The sequence below is a fragment of the Patiria miniata genome, unplaced genomic scaffold (assembly GCF_015706575.1).
Source record: "Patiria miniata isolate m_02_andy unplaced genomic scaffold, ASM1570657v1 HiC_scaffold_5, whole genome shotgun sequence".
Lineage (NCBI taxonomy): Eukaryota > Metazoa > Echinodermata > Asteroidea > Valvatida > Asterinidae > Patiria > Patiria miniata.
In genome coordinates, this window is record NW_024037072.1 from 33687775 (window position 1) to 33705327 (window position 17553).

The 17553-nt window shown below is 40.6% G+C and overlaps 1 protein-coding gene and 1 long non-coding RNA gene across 2 annotated transcripts; both read left to right on the forward strand.

The window, feature by feature from the left end:
* Positions 1 to 517: 517 nt before the first annotated feature.
* LOC119741392 (cytochrome P450 2J2-like) lies at positions 518 to 7920 on the forward strand. Its single transcript, XM_038217140.1, has 8 exons — positions 518 to 521; positions 1495 to 1551; positions 1923 to 1956; positions 2638 to 2739; positions 3439 to 3584; positions 4415 to 5219; positions 6909 to 7066; positions 7417 to 7920. The coding sequence occupies exons 1-8, from the start codon at positions 518 to 520 to the stop codon at positions 7596 to 7598; spliced, it is 1488 nt and encodes a 495-aa protein (XP_038073068.1). The 3' UTR covers positions 7599 to 7920.
* Positions 7921 to 14919: 6999 nt separating this feature from the next.
* Positions 14920 to 15901, forward strand: LOC119741543. The gene is made up of 3 exons (XR_005272745.1): positions 14920 to 15010; positions 15379 to 15420; positions 15822 to 15901. It is a non-coding gene; the product is annotated as an uncharacterized LOC119741543 (long non-coding RNA).
* Positions 15902 to 17553: the final 1652 nt, after the last annotated feature.

The following is a 17553-nucleotide window of genomic DNA, read 5'->3' on the forward strand; positions in this document are numbered from 1 at the left end:
TGTATAATCATAGTTTTCTCAAGGGCGGATCCAGAACACATTTTTTGGGGGGCTAAAAAAATTTTGGTCCCCAAAAAGTGGGTCCAAAACATTACGGCGTTGGGTTTGGGGCCCACTTAAAGGCCCCGAAAATTCTTTGAATTCTAAATGCTCGGTGGTGCAATCTGAGGCAGTTTCTTACTACTTTTACCGTTTGATTATGGAAAATAATAGATGATACGCAGTGCCTGTCTTTACTGCGACGTCACTTAAAACAAAATTGGGTTCGTTTTGTGTAGGGGGGGGGGGGGGCGGTCGTGGCCTTCCTGGATCCGCCCTTGATTTTACTTAATTAACAAATACATAAGACAGTTTACCCAGCCCTATAGTCGAGAGCCCGTCACGTGTGTGGCCTTAAAACGGTTGGAAAAAAAACACCGGCTGGCTGGTCGCAAACACTTTGGCAGTGTCACAGGTAATTTGGAATCCTATGAAATCTACGTGGTCCCTTTATTAATTCAACCTTCACAATCTTCACATGGGTATGTGCAGAGTCCTACATTCACACTTAACCGGCGAGATTGTTTACGACTTCTCGCGAGAGGCACCATTATATAGCTAGAAACATGAAGTAAAATTTATGAACAAAACTTATTTAGACTTATTTTGACTTTTTGACTCAGAGGTATTGTGAATGGGAATAAATATGTGCTTAGCCGTTCTTAAAGAAGTAGGCTGCAGGGCCCTGGGTCACCGATAAAGTCTCTCGCCTTCGGCTCGTGCCAAATATGGAGTCCATTCCCCTGACCCGGTCCCAAACGTACTTTTATAAGAACGCCCAAGCACAAATTTATTCCCTAATTAAAAGTCGAGGAGTGGGTACCATTATGGGTGCAAGGAAAATGTAAATCTCAAATGGTACTTTTGTCATCCTCTTTGTCTTTTTTTTTAGTTTTAACATTCAAATTTCCCATTTTCCAGCGCAAGCAAGTACTACAGGGAATGCAAACATATGTGAGTATCATGATTTATGGTTAATTAGTTGTTATTGGATAGTATATGGAATGACCAATGTAGTTCATAACACATTTTCCAGCCGTTGGACGTGAGGAGTAACCTGACTGGTGACAGTTAAATCAGATTACAGCTCAGGAAATTAGTCTTTTAAATATGAAAGCACATAACTTTTACATAGGTGTAAGTTCAAAATTTATCTGAGGTGATTGAATGTTAATTGTATTTCAGCAACGGCTTGTGACACAGAACAGAAACTCAGTAAGTATACTAGTATTATGAATTTAGTGTGGTTTTAAAAGCCTATAACACCACGTTGTTGTTTTCAATAATTTTATATGACCAGCCGTTTTCCTGAAGAAAAAAAATGGTAAGGATAGTTCAACAAACATGCACATATTTTAAATACATTGGGGTATTTTACATCTCAAAAAGAAAAATATTATTTTTCAAAACATGTAAAGTGAATTATAATGATGATGTGACATTGGATTTTAACAGGAACTGTTAGCAGTAGTGCTGCCGCAGCAGAAGTACCTGATGGAAACTCAAAAATCCGTAAGTGATGGCTGTGAGGTACATTGGAATGCAATACTCCACTCATGAATCCATCAAACATGTTTTACATGGAACAGGTAGCAAAAGAATGTTATACGTTTATTGATTGCATTAAAAAAAAGTATGATAACAACATGTGGAGATTGACATAGTTGAGTTTGTTTGGAAGACTCCGTAAAATTATTAGGAAAAAAACCTCAAAATATTGACTTGAAACTGTGTAAAAAAGAAATAGAACAAGAAAATCAAGTAAAGAAATGATGATCAAATATCTCACTCTCGAATTCTCTTAGCATATGAGAGAAAGCAGTTGGCAGAAGAAACAGGCAATTTGGTTGACAAAAAGTATTCTCCTTTAAACAGAATGTAAGAGCAGTACGGGCCAAGCAAGCAATCCGGATTTAGGTCCTTCTTGACGTAAGCTTCATATGATCAAGACAGTCCTCCCCTCAGTCATCCACGTGAATAGGTGAATTATCGGTTTGATGATAACTTGTGGGCCTTAAGACCTTCAGCTGTATAATTGCAGTATTTCGTATATTGTTGCTCTGTTGTATGTACATGCGTAACTTTTTCACACTCATAAATTAGTTTTAGTTTACTATGTCTGTCTAGCGATGCTTTAAATGGGATACTGTTATAGAGCATTATAAAGTTTTCTGTCAGTCGGAGGAAAATTTTTTTTCAATCCTTTAAGTAAATATATGCACATGTCGATATTTTTTTTGAAAAACTCACCGTACAGTCAGCGAGAACGTTTTCGTTGTTTCTTTGCCCATTTTGTTTGGAAACTACCATTGAATAGTTTATAGAGTAAAGTGTAACGACACAAGAAGCACCATAACATAGCACTGTGGACGATGTACTTTGGAACTAGAACCTTTGATTTAAAGCCAAAGTAGTTGTTGCCTCAGTGCTACTGGTCGTCGATGTGAAAAACCACTGTAATATCTGGTTCGGAATTAACCTTGTTACCGTAACGATGAATTTATTCGAGAACTGGATCCAGTCGGTTACCACTCGATTTTTCCTGTTCGTCATCGCATTGTTTCTTGTCTTGTTCTGGTTCCTCCGTCGATCTCAAAGTCTACCGCCTGGTCCCAGAGGATGGCCGCTTCTTGGTAACCTCCCTCAACTGATGGGGTCGAGGAAACAGGCGCAAGAAACGATCTCTGAACTGTCAAGAAGGTATTCCCAATGGACTGTTATTCTTGTCTTGGTCTTTTTGGTCCTAGTCCTCGGTCTTTGGGACCCTTTTGGGGTTTGGGTCTTTGGTCTTTTTTGTTACTGGACATATGGTCTTTTGGACAGTTTGTTGTCCTTTTCCTTTTTTTGGCCCTATTAGTCCGTTTGGTTTCCTTCATTCTTGTTCCCTGGCCTTTGGTCTTTGTGTTTGGTTTTGATTTCGGTGGATCGTTATAATGAAAAGGGGCTCAAAGGGTGGGAGGGGGGGGGGTCTAGACGTCACTTTGTCCACTGCAGCCCTGTTCGAGGTATACCCGGCAATTCGTTGATGTTCTCTGGGGCTGCAGGTAAATGATTCCATCTGACTTCCGTGGCATTAGCGAATGTAGTGATGAGCTCTCGTGAAAAAAGGGGTATTACTGTGACATTCATTTCCCTAGTCTTTTCCCACAGAATGCCATAGTAATAAACAGGATCTCTGTAATCGAGATTAATTGAAAATCCTGGATCTGCCTTCCCTCAAGAAATTAGTTCACTCCAGACACCCGAGTTTTGTACACCGTATGAGGTCAAACTGACATCTTATATGCTATATGCTTATATTCGCCTCCATTGGGGTACAAAATACAACAGACCCCGTCACAACATGCAACAACCGTACATAATTGCGAAGCTTAATATTGATCATCTACCCCTCATCAGATACGGCAAAATTGTGAGAATAGATTTGGCTGGAACACGAGTCGTCGTCCTACACGGGCACCGCGCAGTCAAGGCGGCCTTCGCCCAACGGCAACTCAGCGCCAGGCCAAAGTTCCACATCACGGACACCATCATTCCTGGGACAGGTAGGGGGTACATTCAACAAGGAAATCCCTATGCCACAAAAAGCGAAGATCGGTATCACAGTCCAAATACTTTCCCTGGGACGAGAGCTCCAACAGTCTTCTCAGGGTCAGGCGCAGATTTTTTTTTTCTGGAAGGGGCTGTCAGGCCCATCATGTCTTTTTTAAATGCCAAAAAAGGACAAACAGTCGATACATCACATTGTTACTGATGCGCTCAGAAATAATAAATCTTGCAGGATGTCATTCTCCATCTTTTTAAAAATTTCCATATTTGATGTCCGAGCGCGGGGGCATCGACCCCCATCCCCCCGAGAACAGAAGCAAAAACAAACACGACAACCCCATCTGCGGACTAGACTGGTTCCCAGACGTCTTTCAGACGTTGGTCAAACGTTATCTGCCTACATTCCATCCACCATTTTTGACATACATGTACATACCGCCACTTCCAAGATGCATATTGTGCTGTCCGTATATATTGCACATTCTTACCGTTCAGAGGAAAGTATATGCAAATATGACAAATAAGGGCGCACGCGTAAATGAAAGCACCCCTGAATTTCATGGGTGTGTCGCGGGGCGATTCTAATAAAGGATGGGTAAACGTAAGAAACACACCCTCTCAAGTACAACAAGTTGAGAAGACAGAGATCAGTCAACAAGCATCATGTCAATTTTTAATAGCTCATTCATGAACTTAATCTTCGAAGCCAAAAAGGGCCCTCTGCTTCCCCTTCAATAGCAAATTGAATATAAAAATGCGGATTCAGAGGCAAAAATTCGTGCGTAAATCAATCGCATAAATTGATTCTATTTTATTCTTTCATAAGGAATCCTGGGATCGTCTGGTAATGAATGGACCGAAATTCGTGCGTTCATCATAACGGTACTAAAGGGGCAAGGGATCGGCAGGTCAGGTTTTGAGCAGAACATCGCAGCCGAAGCTGCGATCCTCGCCGAAGCTATGAGTCAGCACAACGGCAGGGCTTTCGACCCCAGGCACCTGATCAGTAATGCTGTGTCCAACATCATTTGCTCGGTGGTGTTCGGTAGAAGGTTCCAGTACTCCGATCCAGCATTCGAGCGGCTCCTGCGGCTGTTGACCGACATGATTGCAGAAGCGGGAGCTGGGGGCCTGTTTGAGTTTTCCCCTGTTTTCGTGAAACTGTGGTTCTTGCCCCCCTTGCTAAGCTATATCCGAGCGATAAAGTCCTATTACAGCCATGTTCGTGTGCTCTTCCAGGAGCATGGTCGGCAAGACCTTAAGGGCAGCCCTCGAGATCTGATTGATGTCTTCTTCCATGAAAAGCAAGAAAAGGAAAGGGTAGGCGTTAAATCTCCGGCTTTGCAGACAGAGAACCTTCTCCGTATCCTAACCGATTTGTTCGGCGCAGGGACAGAGACCACTGCCACCACCCTCCGCTGGGCCATGCTCTACATGATGGGGCACCCAGAGATACAGAGTCGAGTCCAGAGAGAGTTGGATGGTGTCACTGGTCGCAATCGGCTGCCAAGAATTGCTGATAAGCCCGAGCTGCCATACACCAAAGCTGTGCTGTGCGAGATTCAACGCGTGGCAACTGTTGTGCCGCTTGGTTTGTCACATCGGTGTTCTGAGGACACCACACTTATGGGGTAAGCATTACGTCTTTTTCATAAGTCGGCCATCTTAAATCGAAAACGAAGCAAACCTGGCAAAACTTCATTAACAGACAGAAAAAAAATGAAGAATTGAGATTTCAAGCAAAATATATTAATTGCGTTCTTCTTCTTCTCGAGTCACTACGCTTAAATAGTCCCGATCCAGTGTTGGGTGCATTGCACCGCACGAGGGGTCAGTGCTGCCAGATCTTCTTGAGTGCAAGTCTCTGCAGGAGAAGTGGGCAGACTAGGAGTTGTTGCATGGTCTGCTCCTCTGGATTGCAGCGGCCAACAGCAGTTCTAAGTTGGTTGGAGCATGACCAGAAAGACCATGCCTCACTGGCACCTGAGGGTAGGGTTTATAGGCTGATGTTGGACAAAGTATGTGGTGCGTGGGTAAGATGTTCGGTCCACAGAGACACACGCTGCTTGTGGTAGCAGGCCAGTAAATAAACTTCCATAGACCCCAATGGTAAATGCTCCCACTTCAAAAATTCGGGAAAAATACTCACAACTCTCCAAGGTGTTCGAGACACACATCAAATTAAAGCTTATTTCATCATCTTTCATTTTCTTTTCAATTTTCGGGGGGTCAACTGATGACTTTTAGGAGAAATTTCCATCTGAAGATGATCACCCCTGAAAATAGTCCTGAAGCCCATCGCCATTTTGAAAAACGATGCATACACTCCATTGCAAAATAGAGCGCTTTTAGGGTCCAAATTACATCAAAATTACACAGAAATGCAAGTTCCCAGTCCTGTGCACGGCTTCCATCCATATTTTTTACAAACCCTCAAGTTCATGGCCCACAGCATGCTCAAATACCGAAGATTTTGAGGGCATGCAAATCGTGATTTGGCCGGCGCAGGCAATTTCGGACCGATTTACTGGTCTGCACCCTTGTCAGGACTATTGTTCAGGACTGTTGTGGGGGGGGGGGGGGGGGCATTAAGGAGCGTTCACGTCATGGTCCCTGTTAGGTGTTATCACTTGCGAATCCTTCAGCCACACTACGCTACTAAGATTAATTGCGTTTACATTAGGCTTTGATGAATAATCCTGACTCGGAAAAAGTCAGCCCATAAGTTTTTAAGAGATATATCTAATAATAATAGTGATTACAGTTAATTTTAAAACAGTATGCTTCCCATCAAATCCGGTACACAGAAAAAATGCATTTTGCACGATGATCTCAAAAAGTTTGGAATACTGCAGTGATATTATTTCTTAAGCTCTCAGGAGGCTTTGTTCGTCTTTGGTATTTGAAACAATATTTTTCAGCGTTTGGTGTATCTTGCGGTTACGTTTCAACATTTTGAAAAACGTCATTTATTGAAACAATACGGGCGATTCACAATAGTGCGCCTCCAAGAGTTTGCAACGCGTTGGCCAATCACAATGCGCAAAATCTGTCGACCCAATGCGCGTTTGGAAAAGGTCGACTGATTTCGCGCATTGTGATTGGCCAACGCGTTGAAAACTCTTGGAGGCGCACTATTGTGAATCGCCCGTATTAACAGCTTTTAGGAATAGATCGGGAAGATCTGACCCTTCTTAGGTAAAACAAAAAGTGTAAGCATTTTTTTCTTTTGGAGGGAAAAAATCGAGCATACATTGAGATTTGTGAAAAAAAAGTATCCTCCCTTTTGCATCATTTTTGTATTGAAATCCATCTAAAAGGTACAAGATTCCCAAAGGGACAATCATCAATGCCAACATTTGGCACAACCACTTTGACCCGTTGGTATGGGAGGAGCCTGAGAAATTTCGGCCGGAGCGATTCCTTGATCGAGCCGGCAAATTCCGGCCTCGCGAGGAGTTGATCCCATTCGGCACAGGCGAGTAACACTTAAAACCTTTCCACATTCTTTACAACAGCCTGACCAAAGTGTCTAGTCAAGTGAAAATGATTATGATTTTTGGTTGGGTATGGATGAAGGCTGGATTTCGGATCGGTTTTAAGCCGAGGCACTTGGGATCCCAGAATCACGGCATATGGGGGTAGGGACTGATGAAAAGTTTGCCTTTTTCATGGCAATGCTGGGGCAGGTTGCTAGACAACTTTCTTTCCATAATTATGCATAGTGCATGTAATATGCTTTTCTATCGTGATATGATGATCACAGACTAATTCAACTTTTTTACAACGAAGACTCTTATGTTGAGCCGATCTTTGATATCATCCTAGGTCGGAGATCATGTCCCGGAGAACACCTTGCGAAGATGGAGCTATTCATCTTCTTCACACACCTTCTGCATCATTTTACTTTCAAGCGAGCCAACGATGCCTCACCAATCTCTTTTGAAGGGAGAAATGGAGTTGTCTGGTCACCTTTAAACTTTCAGATATGCGCAGTCGCAAGAGAATGACCATATATATGATCATTCTTTATTTCACAACAAGAATGTACATAAAACCCAGGACACGGTTTCGAAACAGAAACGCATGCAGGATGTAGACAAACACGAAACAACACATAGAGGAACAAAGTAAAAATTAAAAGAAAAATTATTTTCACTGTACAAATATCTTTACCCTGGGGGGTAAAAAGTACATTGCAGGATTTAAAACGTTTCTCAAAAGCTAAAAAATTTAACTTCAAAATTCATATCTGTCGAAGACTAGTGCCTATAGCTGAAAAATTCCCAAATCAAATTGCCGGAAGTTTTCAATGATAAAATGGTCACGGCACGATAGGCGGAAATGCATGTTTGAATCTGTCAGTAAACATCATATACATATTGCTTCCCTCCCGCACATGAACCGACTTTTAAAAATCCAGTGAAGGAAGCCCTTTCAACATTTAAGATTTAAAACATTTACACATGATCAGAGGATAATGGCCACTGTACGCGCTGCATCCAAATCTTTTGGCTTAGAACTAGGTGTTGGTCGCCGCCAGCTGAAATCCACGCAAGGACAAGCTTGACAACAGACTATAGCTCTGCGAGCCATTAATTCTCAGACACGGTTAGAGAACGACGAAAAACTGTCTTACACGCAACCGCTTATACAATCAATATTTTATTTTAAACTTCACTTGAGCTAAGTCGTACGTAGGATTATGTCGCATGTACGACTTATGAATTATAATGTCTTACGTACGAGATATAAGTCGTACGTACGACATGTAAGTCTTACGTACGACTTAGCTCAAGGGCAAGCTTTTTTGTTGTTGTCCCCATGTTCTTAATACAGCTTCGTAGAGAACTGGTTCTATTGCAAAATGTCTGCCTATAGTAAGAAGTGCTATGGACATGTATGTGTACATAAGTTACGATTCATGTTCTGTATTTAAGTATTTGACAGACATTACTTTCTGCCAATCCTGGGACACTAACGGCCAGAGAATTAATCTGTCAACACTGGGTACCAGGTGAACAGCTTAACTGTTGGGTAAAAATACTATCCAAACGCTGTGTAAAAATTGTTGATATTTTCCACATCTTTGGGGTAAAATTAGACAAGTTTGCCCAATATCTGGACAGAATCATGCCAGTTGGGTAATCTTTTTGCCCAACAGTTAGGCTGTGCTGTTCACCTGGTACCCAACATTGGGTAATTTTTTTTTTACAGTGTAGGGTCTAACATTAAAACTACGGGGGCGGTGATAACTGGCCAGCAAAAATTGAATATAGAGATCGCGTGACAGTGGCTGTGCCGCCATGAATTTTATTCAATCATGTTTACAGCTCCGAGTACGGATAAAAGCCAAGTACTTCGTTCAGTGTGCACCATGCAGGTTCACTGTGCTATTTGCACAGCGATTATGTAGAAATCATGTGATAGTGACTAACGTTGTTTGCAGTCACAAACATGCATGCACGGTTTATGTCAATATGGCTTACCTGGGCGGATCAGAAAACAGGGCCTTTGAAACCAACCACAATTTTACATTCGCCAGTACTGCAAAGCATTGTTAGGCTATACGGATATGCAAAAACCATAGCGGGGGAAAATGCGTGTTGGGTATGCGCAACGTTACTACGGAAGAGTATTTAGGACATGCCAGACGAAAACCCACCCGCTATTTCGCCTGGGTGACATAATCTGCCCGAGCGAAATAACGGGTACAGTGGAACACTGTTATAACAAGGTCCTTGGGACTTCACAAAGTACCTTGTTATAGCAGTTACCTTGTCAGTGAAAGACGATCTGGGACCGAAAATTCACTGTTCTCACTGTACTGGACATTCATGTCCTACATACGCTTCCGTAGGTATTTGTTGAAAGGTCAAAGATAACATCAACTGCGCGTATGCGCCATAGACGGTGCTCTTGAAGAGTATGAAACATCCTGTTGACACATTTGTCGTTTCATAAATAATTGTTCGCGGTACCCGCTGCTACATGTTACTCGTACCAGCAAGTTCGGCGGTCGAGTGGTTAAGACATCTGCACTTAAACGCAGGAGTTCGTGGGTTCGAGTCCCAGCTGAGTCAAGCTTGCGTTTTTTCCACAAGCTCTCGGGTGTACACACTGAGCATTTAGTGTTCATAATATACGTTGGGCAGGGCAACACCCAAAATTAAATTAAACATCTTCCTGACGCAAATACATCTTTGAAAACATTTGGCGATGTGTCCATTGCATCCTTAGAAATGGTATATAGTTCGTGCGACGGGATGGACTGATTTCAGCTTTTTATCGTTAGTTCGTGCCTGGGACCAGAGGGAGGGGGTGCTGACACCACATGACACTAGGGGTGCTGTTCGTATCAGAGCAGCGTATTTGTAACTGTTAAATTTGTTGTCCTTATTTCAGCGCGATTGAATTTATTTGGAATTTGGCGACATCCCCCCCCCCCAAAAAAAACCCCTCAAATTCTGCTATTTTTACCCTCCCTAAAACAGCGTGTACTCTCCCCAAAACAGTGTGTGGGAATACCCCATCCCCAGTATTTCAGCCCATGCGTGCAGACATCCTGTTCGTGTCACAAATGAAACAGATTAAGGAAAAGCTTGCCGGTTTCTCATCCGCTTTCTGTGTTGTTACATACCTATGCCGGTTGAAGGAAAATGCCAAATAAAGAAATAAAACCCACCCTCAAAGCACCCTTCCCAAACAAATTGTAGTAATGTTTGCATGGGCTGGTGCAGTGTCTTATTATAGCACGAGTTACCTCAAATAGCATGGAAATTCTTGGAAGAACAGTATGATTTCGTTTTTAATAAGGTTCGAAAAAACACTGCTTTCATCAAAATTTACTTGAAGTAAAGAGACGAAATCAAAGATTCAATATTGATTCAAAATCAATAAGACGATGGCAAGGTACAGGGAGTCCTGTTGAAGCTCAGTGTTAGTAAAAAATAATTGGAATGGATTCCAGAAGAACAAATTTGACTAAGATAGAGCAATGACCAAGAATGGACATACAAACAAGCAAACATACGTAATATAGGACATTACATAATATAGCTAAATGGTTGTAAATATTATGGGCAAGAAGAGAAGCTTTTTTTTGTGGTGGAGACGAATATGTAAATAATGGCACAAAATACAGTCCTTGAGACTGACCGTACATTTGCCCGAATTTGGCTATCTGTTATACTGCACTAAGTAAGAAAAATGTTGTAGACCTTATGCAGGCCAAAGTTCAGTGAAGTGGAATACCACCAATATGCCAAGCCCCTCAGCGTATCTGACAAGAGGAGTTGACGGTATTTGAAGTTAATGCATTAATAGAACTTTCAGTTTCTGTTATGCTTAAGACGAGTACAGTATTTCAAGTATATTTATTTGAGAGTCATATATATCCCGAACAGTCGCATTGTTCTTCACGGTTATACTCAACTGGGGACGATTGGTCATCTTTTGTCTACTATCATCAACAAACCTTTTGGCATGACAGAGAAATTTGTTCAAACTTTTGTTGGTTTTGCTGACTTGTATTGTCTGGAAGTTACCAGGATGTTAACCATTTGAAACAGGAAACACTTAAGCAAGTTGAAGTATTTTGTGTTTCAAACAACATCAGTTCTGTGAATTTGCAGAAGAAAATCGAATAGAGGCGTGTCGTTCCTGGAACGTTTCTCACAAATAAAGCAAAGAGAAATGTCAAAGAGTGTGGTTTTGTGTATTATCGCAGTTGATAAAAAGAGGATAAACGTCTGGGCCTCCATCTTTGTGGATATTGTGTATTATTATGTGATTTACAATTGATTTAATATCATTGGAAGGCCTCATGATTCCTGACAATTATTTGGGAAATACTGATTACGCACAATAATGACATCGGTCATTATAAATCACCGCCGGGATATGATGTAATTAATGAGCGTTACTGGTAACTTCTTAAAAACAACGATTGTAGTCGTATTTTTGCATGAACCTGTTCCTTGCGTGCACTGCTTTGTAGTTTGCACGGATCAAATTCATCTGCAGCATAAGCATTTTTTCTTTATTATTTCAAGTTTTCTCCGTAACAATTAACAGAACAACTGCATACATTAATTCTTTTGGGTTCAGTTCTTGAAAAAAAAAAGTTTAAAAAGTGTTATTTCGCCAGTACCGCAAATTAGAGGAAATGCCTTTATTTTTGATGTAAAATGTATGAGGAATGCGCAATAGCGACAAATGTTAAGCTGTAAGTGGATGAGGAATGGAAATTTAGTCGCTCTTTCGATAAGTTATTGCCTTTTTATATAGCAACATTTTGTAATCAATTTGGCAATAATATTATTGTTTCAGAAGTTATGAGCCCACAAGGAAAGATTCATATTTTTCAAAAGATAATTAGCACGATTGCTTTCTTATTTCGTTTTTTAAGAGATAAGTACTGGTATAACTGTTGCACATGGCTGCAAATAAAACTGGTGGTATAGAACTACGAATTACTGTTTTTTCTTTGAATGAATTTTCATTTGACTAAATTGTGGCACCCTGCCCTTTTACTGGCACTTTGTAAATACATGTGTATTATTTCTCAACACAATGGCGGATACAGCATTTTCAAAAAGTGGGAGCGTGAAAGGGGGGGGGGGGGGTTGAAATGGACCAAACAGCAAAAGGTACAGGCAAGTTGTACCGCGCCTGCACAGATGAAGGCGTCTTCATCCGCCCTGCTGGAGAGGGGTCTCTGCAGAGGACATTGTTTTGTAATCTACAAAAGATTCGTGTCCCTAATTAGGATACAAACATAACCAGTTTGACAAATTTCCTTGATTTTTTTTCTGATGAAAGGGTGGGGGTGTGCACCCCACGCCCCTACAACAGACGCACAAATTGGCAAATTGTGCGACCCTGTTAAAAGTTGCATATACATTTGTAGATATACACAAGAATTATAGTTCTTGGTTTTAATTTGTGTGACAGTCGGTATATAATTATTTTTCAGCTTTAGACAAATCATATCAGGAACATGGGATTAAATTTTTCGTATCTGACTTGATTTCTCATTCCCCATTTTCCACAAAAACTGATTGCCCCCAAGAGATTGATATCATTTTACCAAGCCAGTAAGCAAACGGAAAGGATTGGATCTTTCCGAAAGGACAGCTGAAATAGACTGATAATAAATGGAATTAGACCGTGAGGTGGCAAGGAAGAAACGCACTAGTGACATGAAATAATTAGCACATTATATTCAACGAGCTTCTCGATCAGTTCTAGTTGTTGCATAAACATATAAAATATACATTTTCAAAGTTCTGATCTCTTTTAAGGCAGACACGACATGCAGTGCTTAAATTTGGGGGGACCAAAAGCGGGAATTTTTTATGAAGTTATTATATTTTAAGAAGATCTATTTCTGTGCCAAATCTGTGCAGATAAAATCTCTGTCCCATAGGAGTCCAACCTGTAGTCTCTAGTTGGCAAACATGCCATTACGACGGGGTCAGTCTCACCTGACGAACGTAGAGGGCAAACCACTGATTCTTCGTTTTAAATTTCCAGAATTTCCAGAAGTCCGGCCAATCCTTGGAAAAATATACGGTGGGATAGAAGGCAAACCAAACAGGGGAAAGGAATGAAAGGGGATGAAAACATCCTGCTCGCCTGATTGGAATTCTGGATTGAAATCCTCCAGAGTTTTTGGTTCATTGGTTTGCCTCAAATGGCCCGTCCCCCTACCCTCTGGAGAAAAATCCTAGTAACGCCCACAATGAAAGATCTGAATGTTGTTAATGTGTCGACAGCCAATTAAGAATGTCATAATAATTATGCCAGGATATCAACATCTTGCTGGGTCCAAATCATCATCGTCCTAATGAGATACATGTATGTGAAGAGGATGTTGAACACAGGGTCGCGTCCAGGTTTTTTTTCCGGGGGGGGGGGAGGTTGCACGTCATTTTTTTATGTGTCTGTTGCGAGACACATACAGTAAAGCATATTGTTGTTACTGATGTCTTACAAATAACTCTCACAGGACGTCAGGTTTTTAAAACTATTTCCCATTTTATGAGGGGGTGGTCTTTTTGGTGTCGGTGCAGGGGATCCCCCTCCCTTCGCGCATCCCGCCTGGATGCCCGGAGCGTTGCTGCAACGGCTAGCTGACAACGATTCGATTCTTCAGAAGCTGTAATTTTATGCCGACAGCGCCCTCTTTATTTCGTGAAAATCACCGTGCATGATCACTGCATCTATGCATCTGGCGCCATGCATCATTATGCATTCGTGTGCATTGAGAAAATTGAAGCGGATGAGGAGCAGGATCAGGAAGCATGGAGGAATATAGCCCCATAAATGTGGCCTATTTACTGGACTGCCTCCGTAAACATAGGCCACACATCCACATGTACAAAAATCGTGTCGACTTTGCCAAATTTTGATTTTCACATTTAGGCTTACTTTGTAGGTTTTTTTGCTTTAGAAGCATTCTCACCCTCTATATAGGCTAATCAGAAAGTGCTGCCTTTTTCAGATGTATATTTTTCGTGAAATTTCCAGATTCATTTTTATACGTTTGCGTATCAAAATTTCAACATGAAATTTCACAAAAATTAGACATCTGAAAAAGGCAGCACTTTCTGACTAGCCTCTAAAGAGGGTGAGTATGCTTCTAAAGCAAAAAAATCCTACAAACTAAGCCTAGTAAATGTGAAAATCAAAATTTGGCAAAGTCGACACGATTTTTGTACATGTGGATGTGTGGCCTATGTTTACGGAGGCAGTCCAGTAAACTGGCCACATTTATGGGGCTAGGAGGAATAAGACACAGGAAGTTACCTGCTTGTTGACTCGAATGTGAGGTTTGTATTTCACAGTCTCAAATAACTCCTCAATAAGCAATTTATTGTTTCTGTAATATTGCAAATCAAATGCAAATCCGAGATGTGTGGTTTAAAGTGGAGTTTATTGTCACCAGATATTGCATGCCGAGTGTCATCGTGTCGGTTGTTTTATGTCGGTGTGTTTATCGTTGATGAGGCAAGTCAGGGGATTCCCCGCAGAAGAGATGCAAGCTATAAGTTTCTTTAAATGTCAGTAATTAAATTTTAATTGTACTTCAGCAACGGCTTGTGACACAGAACAGAAACTCAGTAAGTATACTAGTATCATGAATTTAGTGTGGTTTTAAAAGCCTATAACACTACGTTGTTGTTTTCAATAATTTTATATGACCAGCCGTTTTCCTGAAAAAAAAAATGGTAAGGATAGTTCAACAAACATGTACATATTTTAAATACATTGGGGTATTTTACATCTCAAAAAGAAAAATATTATTTTTCAAAACATGTAAAGTGAATTATAATGATGATGTGACATTGGATTTTAACAGGAACTGTTAGCAGTAGTGCTGCCTCAGCAGAAGTACCTGATGGAAACTCAAAAATCCGTAAGTGATGGCTGTGAGGTACATTGGAATGCAATACTCCACTCATGAATCCATCAAACATGTTTTACATGGAACAGGTAGCAAAAGAATGTTATACGTTTATTGATTGCATTAAAAAAGTATGATAACAACATGTGGAGATTGACATAGTTGAGTTTGTTTGGAAGACTCCGTAAAATTATTAGGAAAAAAAACTCAAAATATTGACTTGAAACTGTGTAAAAAAGAAATAGAACAAGAAAATCAAGTAAAGAAATGACGATCAAATATCTCACTCTCGAATTCTCTTAGCATAGGCCTATGAGAGAAAGCAGTTGGCAGAAGAAACAGGCAATTTGGTTGACAAAAAAGTATTCTCCTTTAAACAGAATGTAAGAGCAGTACGGGCCAAGCAAGCAATCCGGATTTAGGTATGTGTATTTTAAAATAATAATTATATATACTTGCAACCTTCCCTTCTTGACGTAAGCTTCATGTGATCAAGACAGTCCTCCCCTCAGTCATCCACGTCTGGATATATCCCCACGCACAAGAAACTCCTGTAAATGGATTGCAAGTCTGCCATGCAGGGTGCCACTTTCTTGACTTTCTCCAAAGTGATCTGAAGCTCCTCTCATGCTCAGGAACCCACCTCAATTTTTGTCTAATACACTAATAACCATGGAGCATGCGTGGTCGTCATGTCGCACCGACGAATCCCAAATACAACCCCAAAAGGCATTTGCATCTGCTGCACTTGGGGTCTCCTTGTCATCCAGTTGGTATTCATGACAAATAGTAAGAGTACATGTATGTTACTTTTTGTTTACAGGCGCACGAAAGAGGAAAACTACCCACAAATTGAAATCCCAAAGACAGCTGTTTGAAAGCGGAGGTGTCAGTAGACAAAGATAGGGTAAAACAATTTACAGTTAAAGATATCTTGACCGGCATTCGGATTGGAGAGATGTACATGTAGCTGTTTGTAGCATAAGGGATGTAGAAAGGGGGGGGGGGGTTACATTTTGATCAGTGAGTGCATAACAGACAAAAACCCTTCTGCAGTGAGGCTCCGGACAAGCACATAAGCAATGTTAATCTTACTTTTTCCAGATTGAGGGCCCTAGTTATATTAAGTGCTCAACATGCATTTATTTTTAAGTCGAATAGTAACGTGGCATTGCATACTGACATGATTTGAAACAGTCACTGCATGCCTGTTCGAAGGATCCTTTCATTTTATTTTATATGAAATTTGTACATTGAAATTGAGATCAAAATGTGATTATCGGTAAGTCCATATTCATGAAAGTTTACAACAGGAAATTCTGGAACCTTGTTTACACAAACACCTCTATAGTATACAGTGAATCTTAAATGACAGCACTAGTGCTCACGATAATTCAGGTTCTTGTTGGATTAAGGTCTATTTTCAAATTTCCTGAAGGTACCTCAACAAATTCCAAAATTTGAAATGACAAAGTAATTGTGGTTCATACAAAGTACGGTGGATTTTATAAATAATTACGGTGGATTTTATAATTAATTGTAGAAGAAGCAGCAGTGAAAAAGTGGCAGCAGACGTAGACGAATGTATTGCACAACCACTTCCGGGCTGCTCACTGCAGGCAGAGTCGAGAGATGTAAGTCAGTGACCAACATCTTCGTCTTAAACAAACTTTAAGTATATAAAAAAAAAAACCCCAAATGACATCTCAATACAGACTTTTACGTATATAATCATTTTGAAGGGAATAATATTATGGCCCCAAAATATCTTGGAGGCTGGCAACTGTAAAATGGCGAAAGCTGAGGTTGTTAGCAGTCACCGAACATTTGGCCGATTGTATATATAACATCCTGTTTGAAACTGCAGTTCAAGTACACTGTCATCCCAATTCATTAATACCTTATAATTAAAAAAAAATAACAACAAGAAGTCGGCCCGTACATGGGTGCATACTAGCAATTTGTGTCTTGGGAGTGTGTAACCGGCGCTTTGAATCAACCCATGTGATGGGCATGCATTCAACCAATACAAATGTTCAAACTGTCCTAGGTATTTAGGCTATGCATGTCGTATCCTATATACCAGCATTAATATTTGGGAGAAGGACCTGCTAACGTTAAACGATGACACAACTTGATGTTTCAATTTCAGGATATTTGTCACAAGTGTATGCGGAAGGAACCGAAAAGGAACACAAAAGAAGCAATCAAGAAAGTGAGTATTCAACAATTTTGAAACTTTTTTTAATAAGTAGATACATATCGAACAAGCATGCATGTGATTTTAAGAAAAGGACTGTCGGTAAACAGATGATTTGACATTAGATATGAAATGAAATTTCAAATCTGAAAGATGAATATATATTAATGGGGATTAAACCAAAAATACAGTCATTTGGTTTTTTTTTTTGGGGGGGGGGGGGATTTAATATTCCAGCATGTTCGGCTGCCAGTGCCTCCGGAAAATGTGGAAAATAATAAATACACATGCACCATTGCCAGTCTGCGAGGAAGTTAACTGTTGAACATGACAAAAATGAAATGCGTCATTATTA